At 40.2% G+C, this 27,130-nt stretch overlaps 1 protein-coding gene across 1 annotated transcript in view; it reads right to left on the minus strand.

Moving 5' to 3' along the window:
* SNX24 (sorting nexin 24) overlaps positions 1-27,130 on the minus strand; it is a 138,534-nt gene that overhangs the window by 51,268 nt on the left and 60,136 nt on the right. Inside the window, exons 2-3 of the mRNA XM_026652422.2 lie at positions 16,254-16,337; positions 7,873-7,977 (exon numbers count right to left, since the gene is read on the minus strand). Of these exons, the coding sequence (XP_026508207.1) occupies positions 7,873-7,977; positions 16,254-16,337 (189 nt within the window). The remainder of the gene's footprint in view (positions 1-7,872; positions 7,978-16,253; positions 16,338-27,130) is intronic.

Genomic DNA, 27,130 nt, shown 5'->3' on the forward strand with positions numbered 1-27,130 from the left:
TTTCCCCCCCCCCCCCCCCCCCCCCCCCGCGTTCTTGGGTGTCTGGGTGAGGCGGCTATGGAACATGGGGAGGAGGGTTGGTGGTTATACAGTGGATGCAGCGGGGGTCTGTGCTCTTGTTGGCTTTCCTGCAGCTCCAACAGACGCTTCATCATGTCCGTTTGCTCCCCCATTAGCCTCAGCATCGCATCCTGCCTCCACTCTTCGTGCTCACTTAATTCTTTCCTGGCCTCTGCCACTGAACGCCTCCATGCATTAAGCTGTGCCCTATCTGTGCAGGAGGACTGCATGAGCTCAGAAAACATGTCATTGCGAGTGCGTTTTTTTCGCCCTTCTAATCTGCGATAACCTCAGGGACGAAGATGATGGGGAGCGTAGAAACATTCTATACTGTACGATTCTGGGGAGACTGCATGGTCACCTGTGCTGCTGAGTTCGCCACGCTGACCAAACAGGAAATGAAATTCAAAAGTTCCCAGAGCTTTTCCTGTGTACCCGGCTAGTGCGTCGGAGTTCAAAGTGCTGTCCAGAGTGGTCACAATGGAGCACTCTGGGATAGCTCACAGAGGCCAATACCGTCGATTTGCGTCCGCACTACCCCAAATTCGACCCAGCAAAGTCGATTTTAGCGCTACTCCCTTCACTGGGGAGGAGCACAGAAGTCGATTTCAAGAGCCCTTTAGGTCGACGGAACGGGGTTGGTTGTGTTGACACAGTCATTTTTAAATCGACCTAATGTGGCTAAATGGACCTAACCCCCTAGTGTAGACCAGGCCTTAGACTAAGAAGCTGAAAAGGGTGACTCTCTTCTTCATGGAATGACTTAAGATATTAATATCTTTAAGTTTGAAATTCCTAATAAAATTGGTATTACAAGCTCTGAAAAATTATAGTTCTTCCTAAGATTTTTAACAGAAGGTATGCAAACTTCCAGAAGATAAAGGTGGATCTCTGGGGTGCTGTCCTGAGCTTGAAAAGCTGCTTGCATCAGCAAATCTTCCATTCCTGCAGAAGGCTTGGGCAACTCAGCTTGGTGTGAGCAACCTTAGGTGACAATTAACTACATCTAGAAAATTAGCTCTCTTACTGGTGGAATTCATTTTGACAAGCAAAAGAACATATATATTTGTTTATGATAAACCTAAACCTTTTTTAGAGTTAAAAATGAAAAAATTGTAAAAGCATTTTTCTAGACATTTTTGTACATTTAATTCTTCTGCTTGAGATACGCTTTTCTTGAGAGACTTTTGGGTAAATTTCAGACCGAAAAAGAAAAAGGGCTGTAAAGGAGAAAGTTGCTTTATCTTCTGATGGACTAGAAACTGCCCTTACTGTGTCATTCATCATGTCTTGTTATCTTGGCTATATGAGCTGTCAAATTATAAGTAGGGCCCTACCAAATTCACAGCCATGAAAAACGTGTCACGGACTGTGAAATCTGGTCTCCCACTGTGAAATCTGGTCTTTTGTGTGCTTTTACCCTATACTATACAGATTTCACAAAGGAGATCAGCGTTTCTCAAATTGGGGGTTCTGACCCAAAAGGGAGTTGCAGGGGGGCCCTTACTTCTGCACTGCCTTCAGATCTGGGTGGCCCGAGAGCAGCGGCTGGTGGCCAGAGAGCGGCGGCTGGTGGCCACGCGGCCAACTCTGAAGGAGCATCCCACCAGCAGCAGCGCAGAAGTAAGGGTGGCAATACCATACCATGCCACCCTTACTTCTGCACTGCTGCTGGAGGTGGCTCTGCCTTCAGAGCTGGGCTCCCAGCCAGTAGCCACCGCTTTCCAGCTGCCCAGCTCTGAAGGCAGCGCTACCGACAGCAGCAGTGCAGAAGGGTAGCAGTACCGCGACACCCCCCTCCCCCCACACACACACTTCCTTTTTGGGTCAGGATCCCTACAATTACAACACCATGAAATTTCTGATTTAAATAGCTGAAATAATGAAATATAGGATTTTAAAAATCCTATGGCCATGAAATTGACCAAAATTGACCATGAATTTGATATAAACTCCCCCTGCACTTCCTTTCAGACATATCTCAGCCCTTGAATTGACTAAAAAAAAAGTTACAATAGTAATGGTGGTCAGTTATGCCTCAGCACAAGGACAAAGTAACTGCAGGTTAAGTGAAAGCAGATGCATTGGCCCATGCATAGGGAAAAGTTCAGAAGGCAATGAGATTTCTTCTGCGCAAGGGAGTTAGAAAATATTTATTCTGTTGAACTTTAAAAGACAACCTACCAAAGGGCAAGCCTGTAGGGAAGAAAAACTGGATGACAGTAACATTTCACAAAACGATCACTCCATATCTGACTTCTCATTCCTTGACTGCAAAATTTCTTCAAAAGACGAGTTTGGGAGCTTAAATTCATACCTTTGGTAGACACTAAAAGTCATGATCTCAATAAAGACATTGGATTTATGTTGTATTACAACAATCTGTAACCCACTAATTGTCCTTTTTTGTCCTATGAAGGCAGAAGTGTTAATGGGCACTTCATCTTAAATCGTCCTTTGGGAAATGCGTTAACTACCTGTGCTAAACAATCTTTCCAGCTTGTAATTAGCTGTGACGCTCTGAGAACCTTTCCCAGACCTGAAGAAGACCTCAATGCAGCTTGAAAGCTTGTCTCTTTCACCAACAGAAGTTGCTCCAATAAAAGATATTACCTTCACCCACCTTGTCTCTCTAGTAACATCCAGTGTCAGTTTACTGGGACATGGAATCACCTAATGTGCAAAGCAGTAGAGGGCAGGTGGTTAAATCAGAGAAACTTCTCCATTATCGATTCATCAGAGATGAGGATCACAAGAACTGCTCTTCTGAGAATGAATCATATCTTAGCTAATATTGATCAGGACTGACAACATGGCAGTAATTGCTTATATAAACAATTAGGTGGAATCCCTTAGTGTAACCTACTATTGGAACCCCAACTAATTATCTAATGGACAAATAAACCCTAACATCAGTAAAGAAAATTTATCTAAAAAGTGGCTTTCTAATCCAATATACAGTCCATCCTGGAGGGAGTGGAGACCTCTCAAGCGACCGGTATTTCTGCAGATATGCTATTAACGGAGATTTCCATTTCTATACCTCTTTGGGGTAAAGGCCATATGAACAGTCACAGATTGCACACTAGAGTCAAAGAAAAAGAACTGGAAGCAACAGATGTATTCCTCATTCCCTGGACTAACAATTGGCGCTATGGATTTCCATCCCTGCTTCTAATTCCTAGTGCTCTTAGGAAAGTAAAGGGGTTAAAACAAACCTTGATCCAATCTCACCAGTATAGATCAGTGTCACGGGGTGGGACTCACAAGTGCGGCGTCTCCTGCTGGTCGTCCAGGGAATTAGCGTTTCCAGCCTCTGGAGCGCCCTCTGCAGGCCGGTGTCCTGCTTGCCGCTGAGCCCGAGTCCCTCCTGGACCCCGGTGCCCCTTTCAGGCTGAGGTGCTGCCCCCTGGCAGTACCCCCACAGATCTGGATCTCCCCTCCCCAGGGAACCCCCACCCTCTATCCCCACCTTGCCTCAGTCTACGGCCACTGCCAGTCATCACCTAGCCCCCCGTTGCCCAGGGCAGACTGCAGTGTAAGTACCACTCATCACCGGAAAGGGGGGTTTTGGACCTGCTGCCTCTGCCTGCCCTTGGGCTGCCCTCTGCAACCCCAGTACCTTCTTTGGCCTTTAACAAGGCCTGCAGCCTGGGGGGTTTCTAGGCTGGAGCTCCCCAGCTCCTCAGGCCTTCCCCCCAGCCCTGCACCACAGTACCCTTTTCTGGCCTTTAACAAGGCCTGCAGCCTGGGGGGTTTCTAGGCCGGAGCTCCACAGCTCCTCTGGCCTCCCGCCAGCCCTGCTCCAGTCTTGGTACCTTCTGAGCTTCCAGGCAGCCAGGCCCTTCCCTCTCTACTGCTAGAGAGAGAGACTGTGTGCTCCTGGCCCACTGCCCTCTTATCAGACATTCCCAGTGATATGCCGATGAGAAGCGCAGTCAGGAAAGTAACTGAACTACTTTCCTCATGGATTGTATTTTCTAAATGGACAACCTACCCTAAATTCTCAATTACTGAGGGACAATCTTCACTCACTGATATATTTTGCTTTCCACAACCAAATCTCTGTACAACTTTTCATGAGTGATCTACCCAAATACTTGGATGCTAATATCTAAATTATATTCTTAAATTTATTCACCTACATTTGCGGTATTGCTGATTATGTACTATACGTATCATATAACTTTTAAAAACAAACTTTGTATTTGTGGATAATCTAAGCACTATACCCAGATGTACAGACACTCTTTTCTCAACCTATATATTACATAATTTTTTTAACATTAGCTTTAATAAAATTTTAAAATATGTTAAGCTTCTACCCTTTCTGCTCAGAATTAGAGACTTTATGTATAAGGGACCCATGTGGAATTATATCTGAACCTCCCCCCACCTTAAACCCCTTTATTATGAAATCTCTTTTTTATATATCTAACTGCAGGCAGATGATGGATAAACTGTCCTTCAACAGTATTTTCTGAGACAGTGTAGTCTAGTGCCCGGACTCTGAATTAGAGCTGTGTGAGCTCTAGTCTCGGCTCTGTCACTGACTCCCATTTACGCTTTGTGTCTCAGTTTCCCTATCTATAAATAGGAACTAATAATTCCAACCTATCTCTTATCAATCAGTCAGTGTGTGAACAGTATTGGCAATGCCATATAATGCTATTTATTATTACCACTGAAACTACTGAATACATTTTGGTGCTTCTTAGCCAGTTGTTCCATAGTATTTTAAGTGAAAATTGTAACTTCCATTCTTGAACTTGTAAAATGTGGCAGTCATTTAAAACAAAACATAAATCAACCTTTAGCACTTCCAGGCAGAAAATCAATCCATTATGAAAAGACAAAAAGCCTCTCACAGCTTTCAAAATCAAGAAACAAATAAGTAATCCGACAAATTCAACATACAATAAATGGGGATAAATATTAAAAGAAATGCAAACATTGGAATTGCATGATCTCTTAAAAACCTGTGTTAATTAACTATTTTTAAATTCATCAGAAAAATACAAAAATATAAAAAAATTAGAACCTGGATTTTTAAAATTTATTCTGAAATAATGCAAGAGGTTGGGTTAATAAATGAAACGTAACGGGACATTTTTATCCACTGGAGTGGCAGCTGCAGCATTTTCAGTCACTGTAAGAGAATTACACATAACTTCTTTTGCTGAACAAAAGACAAAGTGTAACATTCCATTTTCATGCAATTAAACATTTTGATTCAAATTTTACTATCTGGGGCGCTCATACCCGGTTATCCAAAGTATACAACAGAAAAAAACAATAAAGAAACAACATAAGGCAATGACTGAAACAGGTCAATATTTGTTTGCAGTCTGCATGGTACAACACCCATTTTGCCAACTTTATGTGTTTTAAAGGTGCCACACATATATTGAGAAATTACTACATGAGAGCATAAAGACAATGATTGGCAGTAGCAACTGTGTAAACACTCATTCCCCTCATAAGGGCCTGAAAAAATTACTACTTTTTTTACAACTGTATCATAATTCACTAACAATCTACTAGTATCAAAAAGCTGCTGGCACTCTACAGCTACACATACAGCAGGTGAAAATTGTAATAGCCAATGTAGATAAACACTAAATCCCTGCTGTTACATTTATACAGATCTCCTTTCAACACTTTAGATTCATACAGTTTGAAATAAAAGGCCAACAACTTAAAAAACTAATGCCTAAAGTTAACCACCTAAATAAGTGCTCCAATTGACATCTTTGGGAATCGCCAGATGGTCAGCACTTCTGAAAATCTGGCCATTTATTCAAGTGACTCAATATGCACTTGGGTTACTAAAATTCAGCTTATATTTTTTAAAATCTTGTCTAAAATTTCTTTCCTCATCAGTTTTTTTCCTTTTGGCACACATGAAATTTATCCCCATTTCAAATGAAGATGAATGAACGAGCGTTCTTCTTCTTATTTCTGTGCATGTGCACATCAGAATTAGTGACGATATAACCAAAGTTAATGATATAAGCAGGAATGTAAGTTAATTAACTCCTCCAGTAGGGGGTGATAGTGTCTTTGTAATTTCTCAGCAATGAAATAATGGTAATAATTTCACCTGTATCTCACCTTATTCAAAAATATACACCCCTAAATCAATCAATTAATCTCAGGAGTGATATTCTGCAACAGTCAATTTTAAGCAGATCACATTTTTATACATGAACAAATTCACAGCGTCTCATCATAATAAAACATACATAATAATTATAGTGTAATAACGTTACAACAGATTGTTGTATTATCTTTTTTCCACAGTCATTATCAACAAAAAAGTTCTACTAGTTTCTACAAATATGAACATTTTCAAAAACAGAAGCTTGGTAAAAACAAAATAATCCATTAATACAGGTGAAAACAAAAACTGGTTACATAAATATATGCATAGAGAAAGACTAAATAAATCAAGAATATCAACAATGCTCCACTTCTCTTTGCCATTCTTGAGAACAGCAATTTATTTAAAAGAATGTTCAAAGTAATCCCACAAACTTTGTATACACACATCAACCCAAGAAATGTACCTAAATTCCTTAGCTACTTCTGATACAACAAATATGGTGAAGAGTAAGAAGAAAGAAGGAGGGAAGTGTTTGTGTAGAACAATAAAAAAATGTTAAATTAGGCAATAGTCTGCTTACACTGAAACGTCTATTCTCTTTTAAAAATAATCTGAAACGGAACATAATATTTCCCCGAAGTTCTGTGTGCAGCCATCCATTCATTTTTACTACATGGATGCCCACGCCTGAAAACCATCCCCTAATTTTTGAATTAGCTTAAGATTAAATCAAAACAAACAATTTAAAGTGTATTTTCCTCCTCAGTTCCAAAATTCTTCCCTTTTGGAGATACTCTGAAATTAAAGTATGATTTTTTCCCTCCCCAGCTCCCAAGCTTTCCTAGAATCTGGGAGAAATTTCAACAATCTGTAACGTAGGCACTCTTCATTTTCTAAGTAGTGAGTGATTCAAGTGCTACGTGGTTGCAGTAGGAATTCCCACAATTAATGGATGTCTAAGCAAAGATTAGGTAAAGTCTCATTAAGTACCTAAGCCACAAATGATCACTACTGTGAAGTAGTATGTAACACATTTTTCCCCTTTTGCCAGCTTAAACAGCTCCCCTAATGGTCAGCCCTAACTTATTACAGTGTAGCTATTGACAGTGGGTGAAATCCTGGCCCCACGGAAGACAGTGGGAGTTCTGCCATTGACATCAATGGAGTCAGGATTTCACCGAATGGATTCAACTATCTGGACCTGCGGTATTTTAAAACACTTCAGTGATACACCAGTGTACAGGTCAACTCTGAAAACAAGCTCTTGATCCAGACATGCAAGTGCATGAGGAGAGACACAGGGATTTATTTTAAGCAGCAGACCAAAACTTTATTAAACATGACATCAGAGAGGGGTGCTATCTGCCCAGTCTTCCCATAGCAGACATTTAAGTGAGTGCAGTGGGGGGCTTACAGGGGACCTATCATATAGCTCATAATTCAGGGTGGACTCCCCATTGCCTACCTCTAGCGAGCGGAATCCTATCCTCTTCCCCCTGCAAGGAGACAGAAAGTACAAAGAGGGGCCCCAGTCTGAAAAGAATTCAGGTCTACCATTTTCCTCTGGGCCCAAAGTCCACCAGTGAAATCCCAGGTCTCTTATTTCTGGGAATATTTTAAAATACTCCAGTGCTATACCAGCATACAGGGCAGCTCTGAAAATGAGCGCTGCTTTTTCACACACACACTGCTGACAGGGAGCTCACCTGTAAGTACATTTCCAAGCCTTGTCGCCGCTGTTCCAGGACCTTAGGGACCCAGTTCCTCACGTGCTTGGAAGGGATTTCCGGTGTTCTAATAAACCTCTTCAGCTGCAAACAAAACCAAAAATAAAAATATAACCCCTCTTTACTGTAAAGCATTCCTGCTACAAGTCAGTCAGAAAATGGGGGGGGGCGGGGGGGAAGGTAGCCATTTATAAAGGTCAGTAACTGCAGTGAATTTATTTACTAAACACCTGATTGAGGAATAATGAACTGACTTTACTATTCCTCTTCAAATCTACAAGTCACAGATAAAAGTTATTTCAGCTTAGCTGACCTTTTGGCAATGAGGAATCCAACTAATAATACCGTTTGTTCCAAAGATTTAAAGAAAAACTGCAGCAGCTGAATGGCTCTAATTCTTGAAGACATGGACACCAACTCAAGCCAGGGACTAAACAAAATAACATGACAGTTAGCTGAATACTGCTCACTGGACAATCCAATCTACACCCCAACAAATATTTTAACACAGCTTTTCTTTGAAGTGTACGCTGCCTCGTTTAGGGTGTGATCCTGCAAGATACTGAGTACTATCAAGCTCACATTGCCTTCATCAGCTTAGAAGGTTGGGACCCCAGAGAGTGACAAAAGAGCAGTAAAAGCTATGAATCTGGTTTGCTGAGCTACTGAACTACTATTGAATCCTTGTGAATCAGGTTGAGAATGACTGGGTAGGAAAGATGGTCTAGTCTCTAGTGGACGGGGCACTAGACTGGCACTCCAATGATCTGGATTCAATTCCTGTGTGACTTTGGGCAAGTCTGCCCCATACCTCAGTTCTCCATCTGTAAAATGGGAATAGTACTTGACAGGGATGCTAGGCACTCAGATACTACCTTGATAAATACTACATAAGTAAGTAGATAGACAGACTGCAATTGAAACAACTTCCCGATTCAGCATACAGGTATTTTGGAAAAGGTGGTGGAAAACAAGCCTCTCACTAGCTAATGGGTTTTCCAGAAAGCAGGCACCCTGAGAGATGAAGGGAAAAACTGTAATACTAAGATGAGTATAATTCTGTAATAATTTATACATAGCACTTGCAAAACTCTGCTACAGAATCTATCCCTAAGTAAGTTTCTATAGTCAGTCCTGTGACAATTCATACAGTATAGCTCACAAATATTTTTTAAAAATAATTTATACCTAATAATACTTCTCCCACAGAAGATAAAAATTATCCTCATTCCAAAAACAACTAAAAACTTATTTTCTCAGTACTAAAAGGAAAAATAATAACTGGGATGGATTCCACTGCATTTTAATGGAAGGTGACAATAGACATTCTTTCAGCTGCATATTGCCTCTGAGTAAATGTGAAAAGAGAAACACGAGGGCAGAAACTCAAAATTGACTTTGACATGCACGCCCATGGGGGTTTGAGAATTTACATTTCATCTCTGAGCTTGCTGAGATGTCACTATAGCAAAAAGCAGTGCCAACATATCACTGTCTCTGTGATCATAAGTTATGAAGGTCCAATAAGTAAACCTCAGTTGTTCTAGAAACATTTTGCAACTTGCTTATTTTTCAAATATACTAAATCACAATTATGTGTGTCCAAGTTCAAGCAGAAAAAAATCACCGAAAACCTCTACTTACTGATCTTAAAGTCATAGTATAAAAATGCAATTTTTTCTTTAAATTTGTCAAGAGTGTTGAAGAAGCTAACATCACAACTGTTGGGGTCTATGACAGCTCTTATAGGTGAGTAATGAATTGCTTTAGATGAGGAGAGACAAACCTGAAACAGTACAAGTTTCCAGTAGGGCTTAGCTGCTTACAAGATAAATACTCTACAGCTGACATAAGAACATATGAATGGCCATATTGGGTCAGACCAAAGGTCCATCCAGCCCAGTATCCTGTCTACCAGCAGTGACCAATGCCAGGTGTCCCAGAGGGAGTGAACCTAACAGGTAATGATCAAGTGATCTCTCTCCTGCCATCCATCTCCACCCTCTGACAAACAGAGGCTAGGGACACCATTCCTTCCCATCCTGGCTAATAGCCATTAATGGACTTAACCTCCATGAATTGATCTAGTTCTCTTTTAAACCCTGTTATAGTCCTAGCCTTCACAACCTTCTCAGGCAAGGAGTTCCACAGGTTGACTGTGCACGGTGTGAAGAACTTCCTTTTATTTGTTTTAAACCTGCTGCCCATTAATTTCATTTGGTGGCCCCTAGTTCTTATATTATGGGAACAAGTAAATAACTTTTCCTTATTCACTTTCTCCACATCACTCATGATTTTATATACCTCTATCATAACCCCCCTTAGTCGCCTCTTTTCCAAACTGAAAAGTCCTAGCCTCTTTAATCTCTCCTCATATGGGACCCGTTCCAAACCCCTAATCATTTTAGTTGCCCTTCTCTGAACCTTTTCTAGTGCCAGTATATCTTTTTTGAGATGAGGAGACCACATCTGTACGCAGTATTCAAGATGTGGGCGTACCATCGATTTATATAAGGGCAATAATATATTCTCCGTCTTATTCTCTATCCCCTTTTTAATGATTCCTAACATCCTGTTTGCTTTTTTGACCGCCTCTGCACACTACAAGGATGTCTTCAGAGAACTCTCCATGATGACTCCAAGATCTCTTTCCTGATTAGCTGTAGCTAAATTAGCCCCCATCATATTGTATGTATAGTTGGGGTTATTTTCTCCAACGTGCATTATTTTACATTATCCACATTAAATTTCATTTGACATTTTGTTGCCCAATCACTTAGTTTTGTGAGATCTTTTTGAAGTTCTTCACAGTCTGCTTTGGTCTTAACTATCTTGAGCAGTTTAGTATCATCTGCAAACTTTGCCACCACACTTTTTACCCCTTTCTCCAGATCATTTATGAATAAGTTGAATAGGATTGGTCCTAGGACTGACCCTTGGGGAACACCACTAGTTACCCCCTCCATTATGAAAATTTACCATTTATTCCTACCCTTTTTTCCCTGTCTTTTAACCAGTTCTCAACCCATGAAAGGATCTTCCCTCTTATCCTGTGACAACTTAATTTACATAAGAGCCTTTGGTGAGGGACCTTGTCAAAGGCTTTCTGGAAATCTAAGTACACTATGTCCACTGGATCCCCACATGTCCACATGTTTGTTGACCCCTTCAAAGAACTCTAATAGATTAGTAAGACATGATTTCCCATTACAGAAACCATGTTGACTTTTGCCCAACAATTTATGTTCTTCTATGTGTCTGACAATTTTATTCTTTACTACTGTTTCAATTAATTTGCCGGGTACTGACGTTAGACTTACCAGTCTGTAATTGCTGGGATCACCTCCAGAGCCCTTTTTAAATATTGGCGTTACATTAGCTATCTTCCAGTCATCAGGTACAGAAGCTGATTTAAAGGGCAGGTTACAAACCATAGTTAAAATTTCGCAATTTCACATTTGAGTTCTTTCAGAACTCTTGGGTGAATGCCATCTGGTCCCGGTGACTTGTTATTGTTCAGTTTATCAATTAATTCCAAAACCTCCTCTAGTGACACTTCAATCTGTGACAATTCCTCAGATTTGTCACCTACAAAGTACGGCTCAGGTTTGGGAATCTCCCTAACATCCTCAGCCATGAAGACTGAAGCAAAGAATTCATTTAGTTTTTCCGCAATGACTTTATCGTCTTTTAGTGCTCCTTTTGTATCTCGATCGTCCAGGGGCCCCACTGGTTGTTTAGCAGGCTTCCTGCTTCTGATGTACTTAAAAAACATTTTGTTATTACTTTCTGAATTTTTGGCTAGCTGTTCTTCAAACTCCTTTTTGGCTTTTCTTATTACTTTTGACACTTCAACTGATGATTAACAATCCTTCTTGCTCTGTGGCCCTGTTACACAACCCATCCAATCAACAAAGACAGGTGAAAGGAGCAAGTATATGCAGTGTATGTATGTGCATTTATTATATCTGTATACAGAAAGACAAAATATAAATTATAACACACACATTTCAATATATATTATCCTTATAATAATATGTAAATGTACTATATACATGTATGTTTGTATGTTAATGAAATAGTTCCTGAGATTGTTGGATACTGTCTGAAGCCAACCATATAAATAAAAGAACTATTTACCTGAGGGTAATTTCTTTTTAATGCTGTCACTGACCTCAGGGTCATTTGATAGTTCTATTAATATATGGTCTGTTGTCTGAACCATGAAAGATGGGTCAAATTTAAATGTATGGAATCATTTCCCAAAATGATGTGTCAAGACTATTTTTATCTATTTTAAATTATTAAAAAAAAAAAATTGTAGATAATTTTGCCAAATGTAAATTTTAGTATTTTTATGGACTCCAGTTTAGTAATGGTAATCACATCTATTCCTTACATTTTTTTTTGTATTGAGAAAGGCAAACATTTTATAATATATATTTTTATAATATATGTTTCATAATTTTATTTTATAATTGTATATATATTTATATTTTATATTTATATTAATATAATATATGTTTATGTATAGAAATAAAGTATTTCAATCCCTCTGGAGATTGACTAGGTGAAAATAATTAAGATTCTAATCAGAAACAAATACCATTCTGAATATCCAGGTGTGTAAACATGCAAAGTCTAGTTTGTTGAATACACAGAGGCCAAATCTACTCTGTGCAAGGCCAGCCAGGTGTGTGAAAAGCCAGCAATAATAAACACCTGCCTGTGAGTTGTGGGAACAGAGAGCTTGTGTAAATGAGCAAATATACTCTACCAGATTTTAGGTCTTCTCTCTTTCTTATTTGGCAGCACAGGAAGCAGGATTTATCAGTTCCTTTATGCAGCTGGAATGTGGGAAGAGGGGGACACAGACAGGTGGGTAATCAAGCCACATTTCTTGAGAACGTTTTTATTTGTTTTGTTTTTAAAAATGGACATTCATTAATGTTTTGAGTAAGGAATCTCCTATTCCAACTTGGAACTGGAGTCCTTCCCTCATACATTGCTAGTATGGTGTAGTTTCATCAGTATCTCCTCTTGCCTTTTCTAGTCACCCACAATAGGGGAAAGTAGGGTTGCCAATTTTCTAATCACACAAAACCGAACACCCTTGCCCTGCCCCCTGTCCTGCTTCCGTCCCGAGGCACTGGGAGGGAGTTTGGGTGCGGGAGGGGGGTTCAGGGTGTGGGCTCCGGCTGGGCGGCGCTTATCTCAGGTGGCTCCTGGAAGCTGCTGGCACATCCAGCTTCTAGATGGCAGTGCGACCAGGGGGCTCTGCGTGCTGCCTACGCCCGCAGGCACTGCCCCTGCAGCTCCCATTGGCCACGGCTCCTGGCCAATGGGAGCTGTGGAGCTGGCGCTCGGGGCGGGGGCAGCACGCAGAGCCCCCATGGCTGCCCCTGCACCTGGGAGCCGGACATACTGGCCACTTCCGGGAGCCATGCAGAGCCAGGGCAGGCAGGGAGCCTGTCTTAGCCCTGCTGCGCCACCAACCGGACTTTTAGTGGCCCAGTCAACAGTGCTGACTGGAGCCACAAGGGTCCCTTTTCGACCGGGCATTCCAGTCGAAAACCAGATGCCTGGCAACCCTAGGAAAGAGGGAAGCAGAAAATAGTCATTCCTGATAGGCCCCCTTACTTCCACTTGGCTCAACTCCTTTGGGGAAAAGTCCATCTAAGCAAGGGCTTTGGGGCATGTGACACCTTTAAAAGACACCTTCACAGATGTCTTGTTTTCACAAACATCAAATATTGAAGTTCATACTTTACCTTAAAGATTCTAGATATGTATTTTTTCTCTAATGATTATTTTTACAAAGGAAAGAGGAAAAAAATGGACTATAAAATAATTGATTCACACACTGAAAACGTGGACACTATTATACAAAGAAAACCATATGACACACAAGTTTGTTTACCTTACAGTGAAATACAGGTCTAATCAAGTGGAATCACTTTAAAAAAATTTCCTTTACAGCAAAAATTGATTGCAAATGGAGTACATACGCTACAATGCGACAACAGGCTCTGCCCTGAGGGAATTGCAAAACCTGTAGGGTATGGGAGTTTGTTTTCAGCCTGCCTTTATGGCTTTATCTTTAAAAGTTGTCAACTTTAATATGGGACAGCTGTCAAGGGAAGAAATTTCAGTTTTGCTTTAAATGATCTTTATGATCTTATTTAAAAATAAAGCTGTTTGTAGTAATTATTCAGGTTAGGGGATATCAAAAATCTCCACGAGGAGTGAGGACATTTTGTTATTTATGGAAAGTAGGAAAACAGGGAGGCAGATATTTAAGAAGAGTAGAATCCACAGAATCTGTATTGACTGAGCTTTCTCTGCCAAAGGGTTCACGGTCTACTGGTGTTAGTGTAGAAAAGGCAAATGCACTGATTTAGTACAGCTTCGAGACATCAATATTCCTCTATTATGAACAGAAGAGAAAAAACTAGTTGAGAAAACAGCTAGTGCATTATTGCTAAAGGAGATCAAGATTTCCACCAAGGTCTTTGGTAAAGTGGTGGAGGAAGGAGAACTTGCTATAAAAAGAATGTTGTGTGCTTTACCTCTATAAATAAAGGAAATGAATACAGAAACAAGGTTGCTGCCCTGAAGAGCTCACAGTACAATCTAAACAGGCAATGAGCACACCAGGGATAGGAAAAACAAGTAATTGTTAACAGTGAAGTCTAGAATAGGTCTTATTATAGTTCCAGGTTTGGAGGTTTATTTCTTTTGCTAGCACTTCTGGGGAGAGACGAAAGGACGATCATTTACAGACGTCCTGGAAGCAGTATGTTTTAAGGAAGACTATGAAGAGGGTAGAGGTACAGCATGCCAAATCCAAGAGGAGATCCTGGTATAGGGGGACATGTGAAAGAAAGCAGTTGAGAACAGAAGAACACAGACATAAATGCTGCAGTTATTCCTAAATTTTGAGGAGAGCAAAGAGGGCAATGGGTAAGTGAAAAAATGTCAGAAACAGAGAAGTAGGGAGGAACTAAATTGTGCAGGGAATAAATTGGCAACTACAGAAGTTACACTGAAGTTAGATAACCAGAACTGGAGGACAGATACGACTATATTTAACAGAGTACTCCTTACACATCAACAGCTTGATTCTGCCACCATTACCCACACTAAGCAGTACCTTATTAACTACCTGATCATGAAACACATTACTCACAAATGTAAGGCATGGGACCACTCAAGTGTATGTAAAGTTAAGCTTGTGAATATTTTTTTTTTTTTTTTTTTTGCAGGACTGGGGCCTCAGTGAGTAGTGTGATTGATTTTGATAGGTATAATCAGCCTTAGCACAAGGCAAAAAATCAGGCCCCAACTGAATACTGGGAGATAAATATGGATTGTAAAGAAAATGTAACTGAAAAATTTTAAATGGCAGCTAGTTGCACAATCTACCAAGGAGAAAAAGGTTAAGAAATGCATGCACATAACAACTACTGTACAAAAATCTACAAAACAAATCATATTCTTATTCCTATAAAGCTCTCTAGTAAACAGGAGCTCAGCAGGCGCATTCCACTTTTCTGTCACCTTCAGTGAACTGCTTCTTTTCCAGACTTCTTGTTTCAGAAGAAACTTATGGAATAAGAAGTTTGCCTTTCAGAACAGAAAATTTAAATAGAAGTATCCAGCTCCAACTACTGGATGGGGGACAATCACATTCTCCTTTTGACACCCTTCTAAGCAACTCAAAAAGAGTAATAGATTTCAAGTTGGGAAATTAGTGAGTAAAATGTATTATCTCATACATATAAATGAGATGACTATTCTCAGCCCTTGGAAAAGAGCAAACTTAGTATCTATTTAGTATTGGATACATTCAATATTGCAACAAGGGCAGTGGAAGGACTGTGATACAGTAGGTCTTTTTCTTCTCTAACTTTGTGGGTACATATGAACCACATGTTCAACTCAACATACAGGAGTTTAGCCACCTAACTCTCTAGCGTTAACAAATAGCATGCTTGACTAGATACAAATTATCTTCCCCAAAAGAGTCCTTTTCTACAGAAATATGCATTATTTCATGCCTTTACAAGAATAAATCTATCACGGACATAAGATTCTACTGATGTTTAACAACAATATGGCAGGTACAAAAGAACCAAAAAGAAAGGAAAGCGTGAAACACTGAGAAACATCCCTCTTCCTTAACAAAACATATGGAATATACTGACATCTCTTTTATGAGAGATGACCTGAAATGCACATAGTTAAGATAAGACATTACCAGTGACACCTTCAAAGGAAGTGAAACAAACATCAACTAAGGTAAACTGAAATTATATCACCTGAGTTACACACCTAGAAAGGAGAGAGAGATAATTTACCTTTTTATGGAGGGCATGAAATTCACTATACCTCTTTTCGACAAAATGTTTTCTTCCACTCATCAGCACCTCTATCTTAAAGACCTGTAAAAATATCAATTAAAAAAGATTAATTTCACCCACTCAAAACATTCAGTCATCTAACACATTAATTTTGTGACCATGATATATTTCATTCCTTTAATTACAGTAGCTGATCCCCCAAAATCCAGAAGACTCAGGAGACACTGGAGTACAACATTGATTAATGAGGACTCTTACTAAATGCTCCGCTAATAAGTTTGTTCAGCAAACACATTTAAAGGCAATTAAGCTTTGGGGCTTTTCTTAATCTTTAGTTTTTAATATACAATAATAATCCTTGTCAGAAATTATTTCACATGACTGAAGGGAGAAGAAAACAGAGTGACAATGACAACATAAACAGAACAAATACAGGGATTCTGTTTCTCTCTCTCATACAATGCTGCATGGTAACAGCCACACATATGTACAATATGTTCCTCATGACAGAAGTAGTATGTCTTCTACAACAGAAGAGAAATAAATGTAAACAGTACATTGTAGGTTAATTTCTTCCTAACCTGCATATTCATCTCTAGTCTCAGCTGGGCTTGTTCTACGGTTTACACCATGGGAAAAAATGTGGTAAAGGCTCATTTTCTTTGCATGATACATATGACAGCTTTTGCTGCTGCCTGTGGAAAGTTGAAAGGCCAGACAAAGAAGCTCTCTCGATCCACTAATTAGTAGCCACTAACATGACATTTTCTTGATTCTCAGGTCACTGGATCAAGTTCTGAGGGCAAGTGATGAGAAATATTTTGAAATGCTTGTGAAAACATGGTCTGTTAAAGGAAGACAAGATCAGTAGAAAAGCAATGTAAAGAAGGATGTCTGCTGTTTCCAACAGTTCTTACACATGTTCTGTTTTGTTTAGGAAATACTGGAAGTAATTATCCCCAGGATGGTGAGAGGCTATACTAAATAACAGTATATTACATAAGGACCCAGATTTTGGCCCACTCTACTGTCCTTTAAAATGAGTTTGGAAACAGTGTTCACACTCAGATCCAGATAAAATGATTTCTGTCAGAGTTTGGCCAGCTAGCATGGATCAGACAAAGCTATTCAGGAGGGAGTTGGAACCTATTTTTCAGTGTACGGTGGGTTCTCTGCTAGAACGTGTTTTTTAAACATGATTCAAATATGCAATGATTCTTACTGGTTGGCCAAACATGTTAAAAAAAAACAGTTTAATTAGAATCCTACTGAAGCCAAGTTAAACATGGGCTTTAATTTGGTTTGAGCCATAATATGGATAGATCCATAGTGAAGACAATATTTAGCAGGGCAACTTCACTATATACTGATGTTCATTATAACCAGAATTAGTTTGTACATTATAATCCATTGAAACAATTTGGGATTTCATTCTACTTCACTATAACAGGAGTTTTACTATATCCAAGTCACTTTGAACAGCTTAACCCATTTTTTGGCTACCAGAAACTCTGTCCTCAGAAATTATTTGCTCCTGGGAAAGCTTCAAGACATCAGCAGGCATATTTTGCAAATTCACAGCTGTAAATGAAATGATATGTATGGAGAAAGGTTTTAAAAGATCAATTTAAAGTTAGCTGCTAATTTAACACATTTTAATTTCTAAGCTATAAACACTGTACCTTTTAAAATGAAAAGTAGCTGGGAGGGAAATCCTGTCTATATAATGTGCGCGTAAGTCAGTTTCAATTAATTGCACCACTTCACCAAAGTAGCATTTCTTTCAGAGAGCATTCCAGAAATACAAGAGACAAAATACTTTTGAATATGCAGAAAATGAATCATCTTTAGATAGGAAGAACTCTGGAGAATTAAGTGGCTGAGAAAATTGGATACTGGAATATGAACCTGACCAGTTCGGGTAGTGATCAAAAGTCATTACCTTTTAATTGCTGTGGTGATCTATATAAAATGAATTGACAGTCTCCATTCAGTTAGGAGTGACTCATGTCTATGTCACACACATGCAAAAAAATTGTCTCAATTGGCATGCTAGTTAGCAGCCTCAACATATAAACTAAGGAAGGAATGAACATGAAGACTAAACAACATTCCAGGTGAGGGCTGAGACATATTGGTGGGGAAGTTTAAGCTGGTGCTCCCTGGGTAGTACAAGTCTCCAGGGCTGTCCATCAGACAACTTTCATGAGAATTACAAATTCATGTAAGTCAAGTTATGCCCTCAGTCACACACATGAAACTTCAGTGAAGTAAATCTGTTTCCCTTTGAAGTCAGTAGGGTTGAATGGTTCTTACAGGAGGTCAAATTTTGACCCAAGGTGGGGGGAAAAAGGAAATGAAAAGCTCTGGGCGGACTGTTTTTTATCCCCAACTGATCTATGTTTCAGAACTAGTTTATGAACTATGTGAATAGTTCCAGGGCCCCAGAATCGGTATTTCATTTTTAAGCTCAGATTTTCTCACCAGGGAAGAAACAGGAACGTTTTAATAACTATGCATATAATTATTGGGAACAAGGAGGCTGCATCCATCAGTTGCAGAATAGAGTAGCTGGTAGCTTTCATAGAGGCGATAAGGGATTTGCCTCAACGGTGTCTGTGCATGATGATGCTGTCATTTCTACTACAATGAAATCTGCTGCCTTCACATCATCTGTTACTTACACCAATATGCAGGCTTAAATGTTAATAATGGGAACATATACAGTGGATGTTACAGCTCAAGTGCACTGATTTCATTAATGCAGTAGCCTAAAAGTCTAAAAGACTCACAGTGCATCTTCTCATGTATTAAAATGAAATAAATTCAGAAATTACTTTTCTCCCTTCCCCATAACTGGCATTTCTGAGCCTATGTTGCAAAAATGTAAAGTAATTTGTGATTCTGTTAGTGTTATAGCAGTTAAATGTAGGAGTATATAAAAGTTTTCATCCTGCTTCCATAAATGTCTTAACAATCCCGAAAGGTCTACAAGTTAAATATTTTGCTTAAATGTAAAATAAAGTTTGAGCAAAGCACCCCATAAAGCAGAAATTAAGCTGAAAAAATAGAAAAAACGTATTGTACTTATGAGTACTGATTGTTAAATTTCTTCACTGAGGTTGCAGAAGTTCCAATCTTATCTCATCATCATTTACTAGATCACTACTCACAATCTTAGCACAGAGATGAGTTTTGTGTCACTATTTTCAACAAGGGTGTAGCGATGTATATGTGTGAGAGAGAGAAATCTGTGTATAAAGGAAGGGTGGAATCTCCTAACAGACACAAAATACCTAGTGAATATAGACAAGTCTGACAATAATTTAACTGAGCAATTGCAGGCACTGACAGAAAAACAATGTGAGGAAACTCGTGCACCAAGATGAAAGTGCCAAAATAAAGAAGGAAGAATTACGGACGAAATTGTAACAGTGCAAGGAAATTACTTTTCGATGTAAGAATGTTCACATTCTGTTGAACAGATAACTCTGAACAGACATATCACTTTTTATATGTGAGATATAGCTAAATGCCCTGAGAATGAAAAATGTAATAATTAATCATGGAGTCAGACAACTAATGCTGCTCTTACAACAGACAGAAATTATACTTACAGTGAATGATCCACATTTAGTCCTGGCTAGGGCAAGAAGTACAGTAGGTTTACAGTGATGTTACTGTGTCCTTTATTAAATGCACCAGGTAGAAGGCTACCCACCCATAAATTCTGCCACAAAATAAAATGTATCCTTTCTCTCTGGTACCACAACAAAAGCCTGCTCAACCATTATCAAAGCTGTTTGCACAAAGTTTAATGCAGGAGTGATTGTCCAACACAATTTAATCTGTGCAAAACAAAGAGTGGGATGAACAGCTCTGGATCTGAAGTCAGAGCACGAGATGCATATCTTTCTCCAACTGAAATTGTCATCTCTGCTAAAAAAGATGACACTTCAACTCATCATCAAAATTTTGGGGTGGAAGAGCTGGAATCTATTAAATCAAATGCTGTTTTAAGAACTCATTGTAGGACGTTCTAACAAAGTTGGACACATCTACATAACTACCTCTCTTTAAAATTAATTTTAAAAAATGCAATAATAATACAAGTTACAAATTAGTAAGACACCAACTGCTTCCCTTTTATAGTTTTTATAGAATAGTGGCCCAATTCTTGGTTCCCCATTGGCCCCATTACACTCCGCTGGTGCAGCATAAAGTGGCCATAAATGGGGTTTCTCAGACAACACAGAGCTGTCAGAATGGGTCTCCACTGGCTCTCAGCTCACTGCATTGCCAAAATTCTCAGTTATCAAAAGGGAGCATTGCAGCCGTATTGCAAGCTAAAATAGCCCTAAGGTTGCTCTAGCTTACACCAAGGAGCACTGAGTACAGGAATGGAAAATCAGATTCAAGGTGACACAAATCCCTTTCCCCCAATACCAGTGAAAATAAAATGTGTTTACACCACTCTCCTCTTATTGGTGATACAAAGGTGACTATTTCCAATACCAACAACTCCTTCTATATACTGCTCCCATCTAAATCAATGGGACTGGAACAAGGATCAGAGGTCTGTACTTCAAGTTGTCCAAGATAAAAAAAATCCAACTCAGCCTTTTACATAAAATTGTTTACAAAAGTTGAGACAAATACATTTGTACAAACTGGGTTGTATAGGTTAAAAGAACCATGGTAAGACATATTCCAGGCTCCCGGTAACAAGTAATGGGTTGATATGACAATGAGATAAACATTTCTCCAGAAATGGGAGAAAATGTTTAAAGTTGACATAATTTAAATGTATTTTAATTGGTTCATGTTAATGCTAAACGGTTGTCACCATTTTTGGACATTGTTTATCTGGGTTTTACTGAAAGGGAGTGGTAGGGGGGACAGCTGGACTGGAAGGAGAAAACTCCACCTTTCCATCTCTTCTTGGACCCTGGGATCTACCTTGACACCTTTGGGCCTTTATCTTCTTGATCCTGAAAGGCATCCTGACCAGACTGGGCCAGAGAGAGGGAACTGATGACAATGTCAAATACTTGCAATACGAAACTTAGGTTCCTGTATTTACACCCACTTACCCCACCCCTGTGACTTTTTCCTTCCCTGCCATATTTCTTCTCTTTCCTCTCTCTCTCTTTTTTGCCTTCTGTCTAACAGCAGTCTGGCTTAGCCAGACAAGACAGCATTCTTTGCAGCACTGCTGTGAGCCCGTGACCACTGAGGTTGCAAAAAGCAATGTCCTAAACCAGAGGTTCTCAACCATTTTCTTTCTGAGCCTCCCTCCCCACAATGTGCTATAAAAGCTCCACGCCCACCTGTGCCACAATAACTGATTTTCTGCATATAAAAGCCAGGGCAGCATTAGGGGGTAGCTAGTAGGGCAATTGCCTGGGGCCCCGTATCCCGGGGGCCCCACACGAAGCTACATTGCTCAGGCTTCAGCTTCAGCCCCAGGTGGCGGGGCTCAGGGACCTGAACTTCAGACCCATGTGGTGGGGCTTTGGTTTTCTGTCCTGGGCCCCAGCGAGTCTAATGCTGGCCTTGCTTGGAGGCCCCCCTAAAACCTGCTTGAGGCCCCCTAGGGGGCCCCAGACCTCTGGTTGAGAACCACTGCCCTAAACAGCATGACATTGTTTACCAGGCCCCATAGAGGCCGGTATGACCAAACACTATACCCATGTTTCCCCAGCGGTGATGGTGCTGACTTTTAATTGCAACAGAGACAGAAGCTCCATTTTCTATCTTTGATGTTCTTTTCTGTCCCATTTTGTGTGCGTTTGTCTTGTTTTATCTTCAAGGAAATGGGACTGGACTTTTACAACAGCAAAACAGCAGCAACTACAGCTGCACACCATCTCAACTAACTTCTTTAATTTTCCCCCAAAAGGACAGTTAATACCAACTGCCCAACAACAGTGTTTCCCTATACAAACAGTCTATAGCTAAAGGAAAGGGAATAAAGTATATTCTTAATCTTACTTAAACCCAGGGGTGGCCAACCTGTGGCTCTGGAGCCACATGCCACTCTTTAGCCGTTAATATGCGGCTCCTTATATATGCACCGACTCCAAGGCTGGAACTACAGGCGCCAACTTTCCAATGTGCCAGGGGGTGCTCACTGCTCAACCCCTGCCCCTGCCACAGGCCCTGCCCCCACTCCACCCCTTCTCCTCCCCTCCAAACCTGCTATGCCCTCGCTCCTCCCCCTTCCCCCTCCGAGCCTCCTGCACGCCACAAAACAGCTGATTGGGAGGTGCAGGGAGGCGCTGACCCGGCGGGGCTGCCGGTGGGCGGGAGGCACTGGGAGCAGGGGTGGAGGGCTGCTGATGTATTACTGTGGCTCTTTGGCAATGTACATTGGTAAATTCTGGCTCCTTCTCAGGCTCAGGTTGGCCACCCCTGCTTAAACCATTTGAAATATGAAGTGTTAACTGTTTTTCTTTCTTTTCCTGTATCTTTAATAAAAAGCTAAAATGATTGTTAATCATTGGTTGTTACAATACAAGTGAACCAGAGATAACCTGATGCAAAACCACACTTAACTATGTACCAGTGAACATGAGTTTTATTCACATATTATCCCTTGTTGGGCCAGACACACCTCCTTTTCCACACAACAGGAAGAGACATGGACAGGTTGGAGGGGTTAGCAGGTCGTTAACAACGTTACTATTTCATAACAAATTCTATTTAATTTTGGTGCAAGGAAATACACTGTTCGAGACAGAAATTTTAGTTGTTCAAGATGAGGAAATATACAAGTATTATACACATATCTAAATTGCACAATATTTTTAAGTAGAATTAGTTTGTATGCATTCATATGCATTGTATAATATATATTTTAATACTTTATAAACTATATAAATTTGTACAAACAACCTTTCAGTAGAGGGACAGACTTGTAGCATCCTGGTTTAGAATTTGTACAAGATGAGGAGAGTTATACAAAAACCAGAAGCACTGAGGAGAAATTTACAAAAGTCATATTCCTATAAGGGCTGAGCTTACCAATACCATTTAATGTATGACTTACAGAAATAAATACATCCCTTTAAAAGTCTCAGCATGCTTGACAGACTTTTTGACTGAGGAATAGCTAATGCATTCAGATCTCAAGCAGCTCAACCTTAAACCTTTGTTATGGCCATATGGAAGAAATTCCAGAACAACTGAAATGGCAGCTACGGTCCATGAAGCACTAATAGGATTTCCACATGTTTAGTGTTTCATTAATGTTCAGACAATGGCACATTTTCTCAGGTTCAGTTGGGCTATCCTCACTGCAAGACCAGGGTGTGTAGGTGGAACCAGAGTTGGTTTTATACCTAGACTGCATTTAACTGATCCTGGGGCAAACCAGGGGCTGATCCAATCACAAGCATAAATAACAGCAGTTGCACGGCTGCTCTAGCATATACCTAGCTGCACATAGGTACAGCACCCAATACAATGGATCCTGGTACATAACTGGGGCTCCCAGGTACAACAGTAATACAAATAAATAATCACACAGGTACAGCAGCTGGGGGGGTTTTTTGGGAGGGGGGTTATATACTTATTATTATTTGTATTAGGTATTTTTATTATGATATTGCTTGGTCCAGAATCAAAACACAAGGCGGCATATCACAGAAAACTGTTCTGTTAATTCATGGGAAATAAATGTATTCAAATCACTCCCAATTCTATGAAGCAATCAATGGACATTGACCAGGAGGAACATTCTTATTAGTTCTAACAATATAATAAATTAATTGTTATCATTAACTCTAAATCCAACAAAAAGGCTTTGTTGTCTTTAAAATTCCCTTGACAAATCCATATTATCACAATGCTACCCTGACTGAAATTCTGTGATAAGAATGTTTTAAAATATTCTGGCATTTAAAACATTCACAAATGTGTCTTCTACTTCAAATCTTAACTTAAAACCCATTTCTTTTATTTAACCTTCAGGTCACTGATCTAAGACTCCTACACCAGCCTATAATTTTGTATTCACACCAAATTAGACTGTAATCTCTTTAAGGCAGGGACCTGTCTAAAAAGTGTTTTGTAAAGTACCTTATACACCAACGGTATAATAAAATAATTATGGATATTCTTTGTATCATGCTCTTTTCCAATATCAACTTCCTCATCCACAAAACAGACTGGTACCTGCAGTGATTATGTACAAAAGCCACCGGACTCTGGGGCAATCATTGTAAAGATGGCCTTTGAGAGAAAGAGGTAGAACAATATATGTTCCTTGTGGTATCCCAGAGACATTAATTCTCACTAAGCGGGAAACAGTAGGGAGTCTCCTGTGGAACTACCATTGTTACCGCATGAAAAAGGTAGCTGGCATATAAGAGACAGCACTCAGGATTTTTTTCCACTCACTTTCACCAATCTTTTTCAAACACATGCTTCATAAATCCCATAGGAACATCTCTGTCATTTCCTGAAAAATAACTTACTTGTCTCTCCTAATTACAAAGCTTCTCCTTGCCAAGGTAATGCAGACTATGGAAATACAGCAAAACTAAGATGCTACAAGATCTGACACTTTTGCTGTTTTTCTAAAGCACAAATGTTGCACAGATGCCTTCCTTTTAAAACCCAATTGACACAGCTGTCACCTTTTTGTCAAGATCCTTAGAAACAAATGTAAACAACAACAATAATGAATAAGTTGAGATATATAGGTCTCAAAGTGCTTTTAGAGTAAGAATTCTAAATTCTGTATTACAAATTGAGCAGGTGAGGCAGACACCGAACTCTTGGATTTCCAAATTATTCCTGTGGTTAAATTGCTCTGATGATAGGGTTACCAGGCATCTGGTTTTTGATCGGAATGCCCGGTCGAAAAGGAAAGCTGTTAAAAGTTGGGTCAGTGACACAGTGGGGGCCCGGGGCTAAGGCAGGCTCCCTGCCTGCTCTAGCTCCACATGGCTCCCGGAAGCACGCGCCAGGTCCTTGCAGCCCCTAGGTGCATGGGCAGCCAGGGAGGCTCCGCGCACTGCCGGGAAACATGACCAATGGGAGCTGCAGGAGCAGCGCCTGTGGGCACGAGGCGCCTGTGGAGCCTCTCTGGCCACCCATGCACTTAGGGGCTGCAGGGACCTGGCGGCTGCTTCCTGGGAGCCCAACCATCTGCCCCGGTTCTGAATCCCCTCCTTCACCCCAAACCCCGCATCCCTGGCCCCAACCTTGAGCACACACCCCCAGCCAGAGCCCTCCAGTCCAGTGAAAGTGAGTGAGGGTGGGGGACAGCGAGCGACAGAGAGAGGGGGGATGGAGTGAACGGGGGTGGTGCCTCAGACAAGGGACGGGGCAGAGATGTTCAGTTTTGTGCTATTAGAAAGTTGACAACCCTATCTGATGAGAGATACTAAAAGTATGCATCTTGCAATACTCTCATAATGATCTTCATACTGATCTAAATGTCTGTTGAAAATAATGAACTATTTCAGAGCAAGTGACATAGAATATAAAACAAGCATCTGTTCATTCCTTTGTGGCTTTATGAATAACCAGTACAACTTCAAATTTAAAGAAATGCCCTTTCAAAGAGTTACTCAACTCTGCCTCTTTCAAGCCCTACTATACTCAGCTCTACAATGACACAGCAATCTTCACTTACGTCTGTCAGAAGTAGTGACAGACAGGGTTTATTTCAAACGGTACAGAAACCAGTATCAGATTATGTTTATTGAATAGAGGTCTTCTATTTTTCTGATGCTTGTGCTGATTTTATTAGGTATCCCATTTCAAAGCAACAGATTACAGGTATTTCCAAACCAGATTTCTCTGCCCATTTAGCAGTATGCATTTTGCTTTTCTTAAAACTCAGTACATAATGAGCAAGATAAATAATAGCATCATAATTTCAGATAAATGTTTTTTTCCAAATCAGACCTCAGTTACTGTAATTCATGAAAATCAATTCCAGCTAGGCAGACCCCTGAAAGTGAGTTGCACAGATTTCAGATACACTCTCTTGTTGGCCACAACTATTCTACTCTCAGTGCTGATCAATGTAGTATCTGAGCATTTTCCAGTAGTGCATTAAATGATGTGATTAACAATTGTCCTGTGTTTGTTCTCTCCCTCCTTCCCCCCAAGAGAAGAAATGTGTGCAGTGGAGTGTCTTGTTTTAGTAAGGTGGGAGGTGTTTTTATTGTTTTTATTTTCCTCTGTATTTTGTTAGCTTGTTTTTTAATATACATGTTAATATGTAGTCATGTTAGAGAAGCCAAGATCAAAGAAGTGCATCTTGCACTTGGAGTGGTGGTGAGATCTGTGATTATCCTTAGTTCCACAGTTTCAGAACAAAACCCCAAGAAAGTTCCATCTCCTGCATAGATGAGATTTACCCTTATTGTAAAGAGTTGAAGGAAGACGTCCAGGCATCAAACTCAGTCAAGCCTGCTGAGTATTTATGGTTGATACATAGGGTGCTGTTGCCCTGGGCATGGTCTGAGAGTGGGAGAATCATGGGATTCCACCCCACAACAGGTGAAGGCAAGAGGCCTACTACCAGGGTGGGGTGTACTTAGAGAGACCAGAGAGGAGTCAAATGTGCAGCAGACTAACCCTGCAACTGTGACACTCACGTTATTTCATTTACTCAAAATCTGCCATAGTGGATTTAATGGTACCTACTGATGGCCTTTTTGAAGGCTATGAGCTGCTGTGTTGCATTTTTTTAAACAAGTCCCTGGAAACATCACCTGACCTTGCTGTTTACAAACTTCAAGTTTCTGTGCCACTCGAAAAAAGCAACAGAGGGTCCTGTGGCACCTTTAAGACTAACAGAAGTATTGGGAGCATAAGCTTTCGTGGGTAAGAACCTCACTTCTTCAGATGCA

This window comes from Terrapene carolina, unplaced genomic scaffold (genome assembly GCF_002925995.2).
Source record: "Terrapene carolina triunguis isolate 2854851 unplaced genomic scaffold, T_m_triunguis-2.0 Scaffold113, whole genome shotgun sequence".
In the NCBI taxonomy this organism is placed as follows: domain Eukaryota; kingdom Metazoa; phylum Chordata; order Testudines; family Emydidae; genus Terrapene; species Terrapene triunguis.